Raw genomic sequence first — 14231 nt, forward strand, 5'->3', positions numbered from 1 at the left:
ATAAAGGTAAAAGCAGTACAACTGAAACCATTTGAATAAACTATAGTGTAATTTAAGAACAAATGGATCCCACATAACAGAGACATTCATTGATGCCATCAATCTTGATTTGAAGAATCACTGATCACTGCATAAATATATAACTTAAGTCAATGTGAAAGAACAAAATATTTTACAGTGAAAGACATTCAAGTGTATATAAGACAATATCTCATATTTTATAGAACAAACAGGACAATTATTTTACCTCTGCAAATGTGCCAGTCTTCAGAGGTAGAAATAGTCAAAGTCTGGAAAACCAGCTCTCTTCAACTAAAAACATCAATCGCTTGAACAAAAAGCTTCAAAACTTCCAGATTATATGACATATGGAACAGAAAGAGAGAGAGTATAATTCAACTTTTTTAAAGCAACACTCCTGAAATATAGTGATTGTCATGACTGTTAGTGTTGACAAGGGCAAATACCACAAATCTTCCATTACAAATCTTCCTCTGACTTTGTATCAGGTTTGACCTGTGTGTGATTGAGCTTCTGTCAGTCTGTTACTGGAGTCCTGGCATAAAAACAAAGACATAAATAGTTATTTAATTCATTATTGGGAGCAGTTAAATATTAGAACAAATGATATTTCCAGGTTAGTAGTAGTTTTACATCTAAAACTCTAAATTTGCTTAAACCTTTGCAGTTTATCCATAATAGTGATCCAGTCAGACTATCCCTACTAGCCATTGTCATGGAAATTCTTTCTCAATTTTAAATAATAATTGGAAGACAGCTGGAGATTTCAAAAGTTATAAAGATCTTTATTTCTTGCAAGAAAGGCAGTTCACACATCAGTCAGAGTCTGATATGGAAGGATACCGACTTCTCCTTTTTGCCCAGCTTATATACACAAAACTCATCACACTTAGTCTAACACCCCATGGTTATACGCACACACTTACACACATATGTCATTAAAACAATTGAATATAGATTTTCCAATGCAACACCTTTGCTCTTAGTGCAAGCGAGCTTATCTGTATTTAGAAAGAACAAACTGTCCTTTCTGCAAATGTCATTTTGACCTCGTTCTTCAGCAGTAAGGAAGAAGATGATATGCAACTTGCAGTTTCTTTAACACCATATATGGTATAAGCTGGCTAGAGTAAATATTTCCACAACATGTATTGTATTATGCTGGCTGGAATAAAAATTTCTATCACACCATGATAACAAGAGAGCTGCAAGCAGCAAATAATGAACAAAGCACAAAAAAGGCACGGGGAGTTATGCGAGGATGGCTGGGAGCTTCAGAGCAACATTTTTAGATTATTTTAGTCAAAATGGCTTAAAAAAATCACAAATATAATCACTTGTAATATGATGAAATTGCTTATCACTTTTGACCAATAGGCGGTGCTGTTACCAAATTGATGTGGTGTGGTTAGAGTAAGGTGACAATGAAAATATACATTATACCAAGTATTGCAGAGATACAGCCTCAGTCATTTTGGCATCATGCCATTAAATTGGTTGATGTCTGAAGTCTAAAGACAACAATGTAGTTTGCAGCGTTGAGCACAACAGCATCTGTGATTGACAGCTTCAATCATTAGAAGATCGCTCTTTGATCACTCTGTATAATATTTTCTCAGTTTGAATAAAAGTTTTATTTTTCATGCTGCTAACTGGACCAACAGCCACATAAACACTGCTTTCAGGAGAGAAAACTACATTTAAATGCAGAGTGAATCTGCTAAATACTTTATTTATGGTATAATATTATGACAATATAGGCTCATTTGGCTATATGTTCTTTTAATTTATGGAGACCTCTAAGCATCAGTTTATAGCCTATTGATGCAAATGTGTTCAAAATAGCCTGTATGGGCACTGTTCACATATAGGCAAACGTTTATTGTTTACACAATGCACAACACAATGCATCGTCTCAGAATGTTACATGAGAAAATAAATAAAACTTTGGACAGTTGGTGCTACACTAGAGCCCATGGAGAAACAAAAATGAGTTAAAAGCACTGATATTCCATTTAAAATATAATTACCTCTTGGTTAAGATCCTCTCGAGAGCCAGTTGCAATGATGTCTGATTCACTAGCAGAGCATCGTCCTGTTGAAGAAACAGTGAAATGTCAAAGTGCATCTACAGTGCTGTGGTATAAACACACACACACACACACACACACACACACACGTATACCTATAGGAATTTTTCTCATATGTCTCCAATTCACCTGGCCTAGATGTGTGGATCATCATTAATCAGTCACTACTCACCAATTATCTTTTTCTTTATAAGTACATAAAGCACTAAAGCTGCAACTACCAGCACAAGCACAATCACTGCTCTAATCACTGCTCCAATCCAACCAGTGGCAGCCTCAACCGGGCAATCCTTGCATGGTCCATCTATACAAATGGAAACAAATTAAAAATAGTTTTAATTATTTAAGGATTTCAAAAACAAAAAGGTGAGAACAGGAAGTCACCATCTTAACATTTACATATCAGATGATATTTCTGTCTCTAAAGCCCTATTCGGATGGGATTAACTTTACAAGGGTAGATTAAGTAATGTAACTTTATGTAATGTAACTTTATGTAATGGCCAATTCGCACCTGATAAGAGATCTCAGTAAAACTAGCAGAAGTGGGAGGGGTAACTCGACTTACACACTGCCGTCACTCCTGTCATCATGTGTGTATTACGTTGAATCCTGATATCACGTAGCCTGACTACGTCAGACTTCGTACTTCCGCTCAATTTCATTTAGCTTCTGTACTCAGTCTGAGACCGCGTCAGAGCTTTCTGTTTTCCACCGGTCTGAAAACAGCCGGGCCAATCAACGAACAGAGGGCAGGCTGAGAGCCGTGACGTAGACGCTGATTGTACCGTGGATGCGTAGATTTTCTTCACATAATCTGCAAAAGTCGTTCACAGCCATGTTTACTCCGGTATTTCGCTCGATGGTTTTGTTTTCGCATCATACATGTGTTTACAGTGGAAGTTAGATGCGGCTGAGCATGCGCATAACACACGCCATAACCAAACGTTATGTGATTGGCTTACGGGTAACCAATGATTTTAAACTTCAGACAAGCGCCCCCTAGCAAGAGAGAAAACACTTCTCTATTATGCCATTCCAGACTCTGTCTACGAAGCAAAGTGAAGTAGCAGAGTCTGGTATTACCAGGCTAGATATCACGTGCACAAAAACATAACCTATATTTATAAAAATAAAACACTTATGTCCGGTCGAACGATGTATTAATTCACTTCAGATTGGATTGTGTTGGTAATAGGCACTTACCTACCGCTAAAAGATGTTTCATGCCTCTAACAAGTGCTTTCGATCTTCTTTTTGATCTGAATGTTATGTGGAAAACACTTGAGTTTTGCCATAGACATGTCCCAGCATCTAGAACGCAACTGAATGTTTCTTCAAGCGCCTCCATACTAGAAAAACTGAGGAAAATTACTTTTAAACACGAAATGACGGAATATTTACGTACATTTTTACAGTGGGTCTATTTGCACGGGATTAGTATTACCTGAGGTAATTTTTCCGGACCTTTTTCCAGAAGGTAAAAGTCACCGTAATCTTTACTGACATTGTCAGTAATGATTACTGAGATGGCACATTCGGATGGGACTAAAATCACTGAGAAGCTCTGGTACTAATTACTTTACCCCACCTCTCCATGTTAAACTAGTCCCTTCTGAATAGGGCTTATGTCTAACGTCTCGATTTATAATATAACTCCCGTTCCCTTAAGGGGAACTGACTCAAGAACTGACGCAATGGGATCTCGCCTGAGAGCTCAATCACCTACGAGTAGTAACAATACAGGATTCGCATGGCAAGCCACTCCCGTACATAAGGGTATATAAGGCAGCGTGCAACACTCACTCAGTTAAGTTTTGCACTGAGGAGCCAAGACGTGGTCCCAGCTATTCAGCGGTGGTACATGGTTTGTGGTGGTGGGACTTAACGTGTCTGTTCCCTCCTTCAGGGAACCGGGGTTACATTAGTAATCAATACATTCCCTATCAGTCAGACGTTTGACGTAACATCAGAACTGACTGACGCAATGGGATCCCTATGGAAACAACCACTGCCCCTTCCCAGGGGTGGATGATGCTGTTGAGAATTACCCACGCTGAGATACCAATCATCCAACCGCGAGCATTCGGGACAAGGTGGAGGGGTTCCACTCGAGCCCTATGCTTGTGGTGGCCCGGGAAAGCATGGCATTCAACTCTGGATGAGACTCGAACAGCGCTACTCTCCCCAAAGGGCGCAGCACAGCCGAGTCTTCATCCCCAGAGGAATCATGCCCGCCCTCCGATGCAGCAATTGATATCCGGTCTTACGCAGGAGCCCTGAATGAGCTGCTAGTTCCCCCATTGCGATGCAATAGATGAGTGGGAGAGCCAGGCACATCACCCTGTGTATTAACTGAAGTGGTTCTCTGCGGTGACCGTGGTGTAACAGACGTAGACTAGTAAGAGCTGTGTGTGTAAACCTCACTCCACTGGTCTCACTAGTGGCTGCGGTCTTTAGTGTCCTTGTTAGCGCTGCCACTTCCCGCTCTGGAGACCAAGGTTCAAATCCCGCTCTGAGCGGGTCGAGTAGGACCAGTTACATTTGGTGTTGTGACCCAGATGGGAGTGAGGTTTAGGGGGGTAAGTGTAACAGACTTAGGCCAGTAAGAACTGTGCATGTAAACCTCACTCCTCTGGCCTCAAAAGGTGAGCTAGCGGCTACGGACTTTAGCGTCCATGTCAGCACGCGTGCCTCCCATGCGAAACAAATTGGTTTTAGAGTAGAGTAGAACTGGTTACACCAGGAAACGACCGTATCCAAAAACTGACATGTGGAATGACATCTTGAAAAAGATGCACCGTCACCCATGTTTACTCTTTTAGGGAAATGCTCTTGTAATGCTGAAGTTAATTCACTACACTTGGCTGTGCAATTGCTCTTTCAGATTTTGACCTCCGCTGATATGCCGTCACACCAATACACAAAACTGCTTCCCTCTTGTTCAGCTCACACAAACGATGATTGTTAAGAGCAGAGTGATGATGAATGCTTGGATCCGAAGTGAAAGAGTGTTGCATGCTGTCTTATATACTCATATGTACGGAGTGTTATATATGTTTTGTTACCACTCGAAGGTGATTGGGCTCTCAGGCGAGATCCCATTGCGTCAGTCAGTTCTGACATAATGTAGAATGTGACTGAGGGATAGGAAACTGCTTTAATTACCCCATTTGAAGACAATTGGTTTTTCAAGGGTTCTGTGGGACACAAAACAATCATATTCATCTTTTTCCTCCTCCTTGATCTCCACACTCTTCCTCAGCTGATAGGATCCATCATGGTTTGGTCTGATTCCTGTGGATTCAATCTGATCTTCAGGAAGAGATGTGTTATTTTTCCTAATGATCATCGTCACGTCTTTGGGGTAGAAGCCGGTGGCCAGACAGGGGAATTCCCGCTTGGTTTTGTCATTTGATTTCCTTAAAAATACATGAACATCTGGAGGAGCTGAAAACAAAGGGACCGGTTTGTAAATCAGTTCCATCTCAATTACAGCTTCATATAATCAACAAATACAAACACATTTACTCACATGTTTTTCTGAGCTCCTCGTCTCCATATTCTCTGAATTTGTTGAGCCAGTCCACACACTCTTTCTCCAGGTAGCCTTTGGTGTATTGGTTTAGAATCGGCACATTGTCCCACTTTCTCTTGGTTGGTAGAGCTGCGTCAACTGGGGCGACCCATTGAGACTCTTTATCATCAAAAGACAAGAAGTCCTCTCCGTCATAGCCGTACTCAGAAACACCTTTGAGAAACTTCACTTCATCTCCCTGCTGCTCAACTTCACAACCAACTCTCCTCTGAATAACATGAAGATCTGACATGGACATAAATGTTTGTGAGATTAGATCAATAGTAAAAAATAATATAGCTGCAAGCATCAATCGTTGTGGTACAAGCAATATTGGCTCATGTGGATGATTTAAATGTATATTATGATGTGGTTTTTATAGCAAAGTCCATCTTGAACCTTCAGTAATAATAATAATATGTACATTTTTTATAGCGCCTTTCAAGAACCCAAGGTCGCTTCACAAAATAATACAAACAGTTGACAGACAGAGACAATCAATCTGCTTATTATAACAATCAGACAAGCAGAAAAGCAGACAGAGACAACCAATAACTACAAATAATTAACAAGTTATATAATCAAAGAAAACATAAATTAAAATTTTAAACATAAAAAATGAAAAAGTGGAAGACATAGAATTAGAGAGGAAATTCATTATTTACTAGGCATGGTGAATAGATGAGTTTTAAGTTGAGATTTGAAGGTCTGGAGGTTAGGGGTTATACTTGGGTACGACAAGCAAATTATCATTGCTGGATCTAAGGGTCCGGGCAGGAACATATGGTTGCACTAACTCAGCAAGGTATTGAGGTGCGGGTCCGTGACAGGCTTTATGACAGCTACGCTTACATGGACACGATGAATTAATTCATTCCGTTTTAAGAATCCGAACGTAGTGTTTACATGAATGCTAAATAAAGTGATCAGGCTATGGAAATGGATGTTTTTAAATGCGCAAACTGCACTTATATAGAGTTTCCCGCTGTTTGTGCATAGGCCTACTGTTCTCCTATTCTCTTTCATGCAGTGTGTAATATAGCTGTTTGTGAATGTAAACATTCTGTGTTAAAAAAAATGTAAGTACAGCACAAGTACTTTTTTTTTTACTTAACATTTAAGTACAGTACAGTTTTTATTTAACTTTTAAGTACAATAAATTTTTTTATTTAATCTTTATTTACATACATTTTTTATTTCACTTTTAGGTGCAATACATTTTCATTTAATCATTATTTAAGTTTTTTATTTTCTTTATGTAAGCAGCACAGTGCAGTGTTAATGTTCAAACTGGGTTTTTACACTGTATAACAAGGGGCTGACAATAATACATATTCTTATTAGAAATAAAACTGCCTCGTTTTTGAGCTGTGCATAGCTATAGCTGAATAGTTAGAATAGTCTGAATAGCTGAATAGTCTTTATGGTGGTACTTGGAGAGCCAAATATTTTCTGAGGTGGTACTTGGTGTAAAAAGTTTGAGAAGCACTGTATTAGCACTGTATGTTAGGATGTCCACCAAAGAAGATGCATAACAATTTTCAACTTCATAGATCATACAGTTGCTGAATTATAATGTTTTTTGTTGTTGTAGCGCCCCCTATTGGCGGAATTTTATTAAACTTGGTGTGTGTCATATAGTGTCCTGCTGTCTTTGTGTGTCAAGTTTTGTTAAGCTTGGTCATTGCGTTCAGCAGCTACTCATAAAAGTGGGCACTGCCTCACCATGAACTTACATCTTTGCAATGCTTTGACTAATCAGATTTCTTTTGATAACTTTTTGGTAGCACTGTCCCTATTGGATGGGTGCTAATTTGGTGACGATCAGACCAACTGCCTATTAGGAGTTTAAAAAAAATAGTTTTTTGGGGAAAATTTCAAAACTTTGGCTGCAAATATTTTATAGTCATAAATGAAATGAAAAGATATACATGACTAAAAAGATTCCAGAAAAAAAATATGTTTGTATCTAGCCCTTAGTGTTCTGAAGTTATGAACCATTAGAAGGAAAAGAAGAAAATCAGTACAAACACATTAGGCTTCCAGCACTTTCAGTGCTTTGACCCCTATTGAATTAATACATAAGCAGGTTAAACAGCATGAATGTTTCTCACCTGATTCATTGTGTCTCATGCGGTTGATCAGAATGTGGACATTCACGTTAAACCACTGTTCTTTGCTCTTTCTCGATTGAGTGCCTTTTTCCCAGTAATCCTCCTGCATTTTCTCTTTCATCCAGGGCTGTTTGGGAATCTTTCTCTTTTCTTCACTATTGTAATAGTCGATCTGTGTGTCGTCTAGCAGACCCATAGCAGTGAATTCATAGATGCCCGGCAGATCCACAGGTTTGGACAAACCAGTGTAAATGTAATACAGAGAGTGTTTCTCTGTGATGAAGAGCAATAAAATATGCATGAAATAACTATTCACTTCAGTGTTTGTGATAAAAGTGGTACATTTCTGAAGGATAGTTTCAAAACATTTCTGTTACAGAAAAACACAAATACAATTAATCTTAGAATCTGTTAAGAAAATATATAAAGCCAGACCTGTAAGTCTCTGAGAGACATTATTAATCACAAATCTGAACACAATCCCAACATAATCAAAAAAGATCCTACTGGATAAACTTCTTTATCCAGTAGGACAAAGATAATATTCTTATAAGATAAGATCTGGATAAGATTATTATTTCCATGTATTCACTAGAATCCACTTAAACGTAAAAACATGCTAACTTATTACAGGTTCAACAGGATTAAGTTGTCAAAACTTGCCTACATTTAATTATATTTCAAATACAATGTTTGCATAAGTTTGTAATCAAATTTTAATTATGTCGTTACTAAGCCGTTTATGATCAGGAAGCGCAAACGTGTTACTTTCACTTTGGTTCTCTGATAAATGCAGCAAAAGTTCGTCCTTTACCTGCTTGAATTGAAGGAAAAGTCCCATAAAGAAGAAAAACACAAAGCTGAGCAGAAACCTTCATTGCAACACTCCTGTCCATGATTGAAACGCCTTGAAGGGTGAATTTTACTGATGTTTACATCGTTCCTTCGCCAACGTCTGGAGGAAATAATTAAGCAGCAGAATTAAGTTTTTGCCAACAAGCAAATCGAACGATGGCTTTAGGCAGAGCGAGTTTAGGCAGTCAGTGAATCTCTTAATCGTGCATAGTCTATAGAGTGCTTTATTACTTTTAAAATCAACAACAATGATGGACAGTTCAATGTTCAGTGAATAAATACATTTATCAAAAATATATTTACAACAAAAAAGACTTCCACAGTTACATTTCGTTAGATGTTGGTTTTATTTAATGTTCTCAAAATGTTCACAAATAAGAGTTAGTGTATATTTGTCAGATACTCATTAGTGAAGATGAGCAATTATCATGAGAAGCAAAACCATGCACTATGTGAGTATAATTGTCGACTGTTTTCAACTTAAAAAAGAAAGCTGACATTTCCGACAGAAGAGCTTTTTAGCAAATATTTACTAAATATTCAGTCCTCCACTGACCACTTTGTAAGATGTGAGATTTTCGTAAGACGCACATTTGTAAGACGTAAAATGGATGTAAACATACACTTGACGGCACTGCACAGGTGTGCAAGGTGTTTTTGAATACGACTGAGGAAAAGATATATTCAAGCTTTTACATGCTTATTTTTTCCTGTTGGTCTACACAAAATTTTTATTTGGATCGAGCTCAATTGGATCCATTGATGCGTTTACATAAAGGCTTTTCAGTCTGATTGAGACATCAATACAATTATAAACGGATTATTTGGGTACATGTAAACTAAAAAAACACACTATAGCCAGGAGTCGCAAACAACACATAGGGAGTGTTAAAATTATTTAAAGTAGAGCTTAAAAAGCATGTTAGACCAATTTCCACTGCATCCGCTTCTAGTGTGAAACGTTGTACCTCCAATCTGTCACAGCATACTAGTCTGTTGTCCATCTGTACAAATGCACAAAAAGATCAAAAGTTTAATTAAGGATATCACAAGCAAACAAATATTTTATTACAATATCAGGTGATATTTCTGTCTTTCTGTGTAACTGCTTTAGTTACCCAATTTGGCGATAATTGGTTCTTTGATGCTCTTGTGGGTCAAAAGACAATCATATTCATCTCTTTCCTCCTTCTTGATCTCCACACTCTTCCTCAGCTGAGAGGTTCCATCATGGTTTGGTCTGATTCCTGAGGATTCAATCTGATCTTCAGGAAGAGATGTGCAATTTTTCCTAATGATCATCATCACGTCTTTGGGGTAGAAGCCGGTGGCCAGACAGGTCAGTTTCAGCTTGGTTTCATCAGTGGATTTCCTTGAAAACACATGAACCTTTGGAGGAGCTGAAAACACAGAAATCAGTTTATCAATTCTATTCATCATCTGTGGATGATCAACAAATACAAACACATTTACTCACATGTTTTTCTGAGCTCCTCGTCTCTATATTCTCTGAATTTGTTGAGCCAGTCCACACACTCTTTCTCCAGGTAGCCTTTGGTGTATTGGTTTAGGATCGGCACATTGTCCCACTTTCTCTTGCTTGGTAGGGCTGCGTCAACTGGGGCGACCCATTGAGACTCTTTATCATCAAAAGAAAAGAAGTCCTCTCCGTCATAGCCGTACTCAGAAACACCTTTGAGAAACTTCACTTCATCTCCCTGCTGCTCAACTTCACAACCGTGTCTCCACTGAAGAATATGGACATCTGAAACATGAAAAATCAAAATGTTTGTAAGATGATAACAATAATAAAACTAGAATACATAAGCAGGTTAAACGGTATGAATGTTCCTCACCTGATTCATTGTGTCTCATGCGGTCCATCAGAATCTTGACATTGACATTAAACCACTGTTCTTTGCTCTTTCTGGACTGAGTGCCTTTTTCCCAGTAATCCTCCTGCATTTTCTCTTTCATCCAGGGCTGTGTGGGAATCTTTCTCTTTTCTTTACTATTGTAATAGTCGATCTGTGTGTCGTCTAGCAGACCCATAGCAGTGAATTCATAGATGCCCGGCAGATCCACAGGTTTGGACAAAACAGTGTAAATGTAATACAGCGAGTGTCTCTCTACAAGGAAAAGGAAAAAATGGGGTGGTGGTTATACAAAGGGTGGGGGGGGTGGGGGGGTGGGGGGTAGTATATAAAAAGTTTTATACAAACTTTTAATAAAAAAATGTGAATTACTGGAATTTGTCATTATTGTCACAATACCTAAAATAACAGCTGAATTTTTATTTTACAGATATTATTTGTAATTTTACAGTGTTTTGAGTACAATTTAAAATGAAAGAAAATGATCGTCAAAAAAAATCAGTTATTTTCTGTAAAATTAGGATTTCTTTTTACAGTGTAACTATCAGTTTGCTATGAGAGATGGAGAGGAGGTGCGCTAAAATAACAGAGACATTAAATAGACCTGATCTTTATTCACATTATCAAAATTATCATCAGGTGAAACAGATGATCAAACAATAAATGACTCAGGGGGCTTTCACACTGGCAGTTGTATTGAAAATCGCTAATGTGAAAGCTGTTGTCATGAAGTGGCAGGAATGAACCCAAAAGCAGACGAGGTGCAGACACTCAAGATTTATTATGACAAAAAACAGAAAACAAAACCCACGAGGGGGCAAAACAGGACTGGGGAAGAGAACAACTAGACTAAGACCAAAATGATAAATAAAGACTAGACTCAGACTTGACAATGACTAAAAAGAAACAAACAGTAATAAACTCACTGATAACATTCACAGGATTCAGACGAAGTATCACAGGGCAGTCACAGAGAATAACATGCCGTGTTAAACAATGTACCGACACAGAAAACATGAGGGGATTAAATAGGGAGCAAACTAATCAGGAACACAGGTGAAAGCAACGATGACAAGATGAAATAACAAGATGAGATAACAAGGGGGCGGGGTAAGGTGACAAGACAACGCAAGCACACAGCCCAAACAAATGGCCATGTGCTTACACATAAAACATGGGTCTGTCATGATCCTGCCTCAAGACAAGAGAGATCTGGGACAAGAAGGCAGAATCATGACAGCTGTGTAACGACTGAGACAAGTCAGACACAAGTATTTGTTAGAGCTTAACAACTGATATTTAGAACTCACTCTCGGAATCTGAGGCTCATCCCCCAAACGGGGCAAGAAGATCTCAGTTACCCCGGCAACGATCAGATAAGTTATGACTTTTAGCAAAGTGGACAGAGCCTCTGCTGCAATACTAGAACAGACTCTCCTGCATTCATTTATTGATGAACTGACTAACATGAAATTAACATGCATTCCAGAACATTTTGTGAATGATATACTCTCTTGGGTTGTGTCTTGTAATACTATTATAATACTATTATTTATTTGATACTATATATCTTATTATAGAAACCACAGCCAACGTAACCCCACGCATACCATGTTTGGTCTCTATAAATTGGTACTTTGAAGATCTAAATGATTGTGTACATGATATGCCAGTAGCTGTGCAACATATTAGTATTACAATAATCTTTCTTAGTTTCGCCTTCAGAAACCAATCCAGCATGCCATTGCAAATGAGCACGCTTAGAACATAGCATCATAAATCTTCTCCACAGAGGAAACTCCCGCCAGAAAGTCCACCCGACTCATTGGTCAAGCAAACCCAGAGAGGTGTGGCCAATCTCAGGCTTTATTAGAGACAGCCCACAGTGACCGCCCTCTTTCTTAGCTCGTCTCATCCAGCTACAACACTGCTTCTGCTGATACTGGGGGGGAACCCCTCCCCCACTGGGGCCCAGGGCCCTGAGCCCAGCAGACTGGAGCACCGCCTGCCATGCTTTCATACTACCAAAGGGAGACAGAAGGCCGTGTCTCCAATCCAGAAAACTGCAACTTTACCATCACTGAATGGACAACGATCAATTCCGGGCGTTCTCGGCACTTCAGGATGCCGTGCCGTCCAGCGTTCCCTCAGCAGGCCAGGGCCGCAGGCTTCGACTCACAACAGCAGTGTTAATTTTGACAGCAAATTTTGATTTAGTTTTAGTCATAGTCTTTTGACTAAAATGACATTTAGTTTTAGTCATATTTTAGTCATCTGAATTGTTTTAGTTTTAGTCTAGTTTTAGTCGACGAAATACAATAAGATTTTAGTCGACTAAATCTACAGTAGATTTAGTCGACTAAAATATAATGGGTTTCAATTTAAATGCATTTATTTAGAATTTCTCTAAAATTTCCAAACCCATACTCCTGGAGAAAACATATATTAACCTGCTAATATGTGATTTTAAAGTTTGAATGTGCAATACAGATACAGATTTAACTACTGTAACTTAAAAAAATGTCTTAAAATTAAATAAAACCACTTTTCCTAAAGTAAACGACAGTCTTTTTTTCAATGAATGATATATGAATTCTTTATAACTTCTTGCATAGGCCTACATCATTCTCTATTCTTTCAAGCAGACATATTTATTTATATGAATTAAATATAATTAATCCTTATTAAAGCTATTAACGAGCAGTGTATGCTTTTCTCTTTTTCTTTTGTTGCTTGATCAATATTAAGGACACAGACCGCATTGTTTATTACCCACTGTCACTTTAAGACATCGGATCATGTCGAATGACATGCGGATCCAATGCACTGATGCACATGGATACACTCACAACTGTTTAAGACATAACCGACATAATTTACGTGAATACTCTCCAAAACGGACATTTAGACATAATATTTGTGTGTATTTGTCCATTCAGACACAAAAGAGAGCTCAATTCTGTACTCGCGCGCTGTATGATGTGAATGGCTGCACGCTTCGGGTCGGGTGTGTGCGCACAGAAAACCTTACCGAATAGAGCTCTTTTTTAGCGTCGTCACTCTTATTCAGATCTTCATGTCTGCTCTACTCATTCTCCCAGACGTTTACATGTTTCAACGTTTTATGAGACATGCAGCGCATGCCAACTCGTGTGTGCCGCTGGGTAGATCACGTCACAGTACAATTGTGCGCATCTAACACAAACGCAGGACATCAGACTGGATCGCTTCCCAAATCGTCACTATCTAACATTTTCGTCTAGTTTTTATTCGTTGACGAAAATGTCAATAGATTTTCGTCATAGTTTTTGTCATTCAAAACTAGTTTTTATTTAGTTATCGTCTCGTTTTCGTCATGATCAGCTGATGGTTCTTTTCATAGTTAAATAGATCTTTTCCATAGTTCTATTTCCTGCTTCCGGTTCCACATCACTCACCCCCTTTACCTATGCATGTATGGATGAATGTATGTATGTTTGTTAGTGTTAGTTATGTTTGTGAGTTAGTTAATAAAACTTGTGCACAATATGGATTTGGTTTCTAAGTGTCTCTGCCTGCATACAATGTCCCTTTTACGGTCTTGATCTTGTTACATGCTCTAAGCGCTGTACATGCTAAGAAATAATTATTTTTCGGTGGTCATGATACACTTTTCTTAGAATAAATGGATAATCAAAGAGTTTGTTGGAACTGATAAATT

The 14231-nt window shown here is 38.4% G+C and overlaps 2 protein-coding genes across 17 annotated transcripts in view; both read right to left on the minus strand.

Moving 5' to 3' along the window:
• Positions 1 to 8803, minus strand: LOC311080385 (H-2 class I histocompatibility antigen, Q10 alpha chain-like). 4 transcript variants are annotated; one of them, XR_014605571.1, is made up of 9 exons: positions 8617 to 8788; positions 7803 to 8075; positions 5647 to 5934; positions 5280 to 5561; positions 2284 to 2415; positions 2052 to 2116; positions 468 to 556; positions 248 to 349; positions 6 to 127 (listed from the first exon to the last, which is right to left on the minus strand). XR_014605571.1 is itself a non-coding variant. In XM_084110341.1 (8 exons), exons 1-7 carry the CDS (start codon positions 8696 to 8698, stop codon positions 506 to 508), a joined length of 1173 nt encoding a protein of 390 aa, XP_083966467.1. In that variant the 5' UTR covers positions 8699 to 8788; the 3' UTR covers positions 236 to 349; positions 468 to 505. The 4 variants fall into 4 exon arrangements, 3 of the variants coding, with proteins under 3 accessions (XP_083966466.1, XP_083966467.1, XP_083966468.1); XM_084110341.1 differs by lacking the exon at positions 6 to 127 and having other exon boundaries at positions 236 to 349; XM_084110340.1 differs by having other exon boundaries at positions 1 to 556; positions 8617 to 8803.
• A 182-nt stretch (positions 8804 to 8985) lies between these two features.
• Positions 8986 to 14231, minus strand: part of LOC311080325 (uncharacterized protein) — a 46645-nt gene continuing 41399 nt past the window's right edge. For all 13 annotated transcript variants that reach the window (XM_084110245.1, XM_084110237.1, XM_084110236.1 and 10 more), the window contains 4 exons: positions 10514 to 10786; positions 10135 to 10422; positions 9776 to 10057; positions 8986 to 9661 (listed from right to left, as the gene is read on the minus strand). In XM_084110245.1, coding sequence (XP_083966371.1) covers positions 9636 to 9661; positions 9776 to 10057; positions 10135 to 10422; positions 10514 to 10786 — 869 coding nt within the window. In that variant the 3' untranslated portion in view covers positions 8986 to 9635. The remainder of the gene's footprint in view (positions 9662 to 9775; positions 10058 to 10134; positions 10423 to 10513; positions 10787 to 14231) is intronic.

The sequence above is a fragment of the Abramis brama genome (assembly GCF_963993115.1).
Source record: "Abramis brama genome assembly, chromosome: 1".
Classification (NCBI taxonomy): Eukaryota; Metazoa; Chordata; class Actinopteri; order Cypriniformes; family Leuciscidae; genus Abramis; species Abramis brama.

Excerpts from the sequence above, each read along its gene's own strand:
- LOC311080385 (XM_084110340.1), bottom strand. The coding sequence starts at position 8,698 with ATGGACAGGAGTGTTGCAATGAAGGTTTCTGCTCAGCTTTGTGTTTTT. Across the intron at positions 8,076-8,616 it reads TTTTCCTTCAATTCAAGCAG|AGAAACACTCTCTGTATTAC; the intron begins GTAAAGGACGAA and ends TCTTCATCACAG. Across the intron at positions 5,562-5,646 it reads CGAGGAGCTCAGAAAAACAT|CTCCTCCAGATGTTCATGTA; the intron begins GTGAGTAAATGT and ends CTTTGTTTTCAG.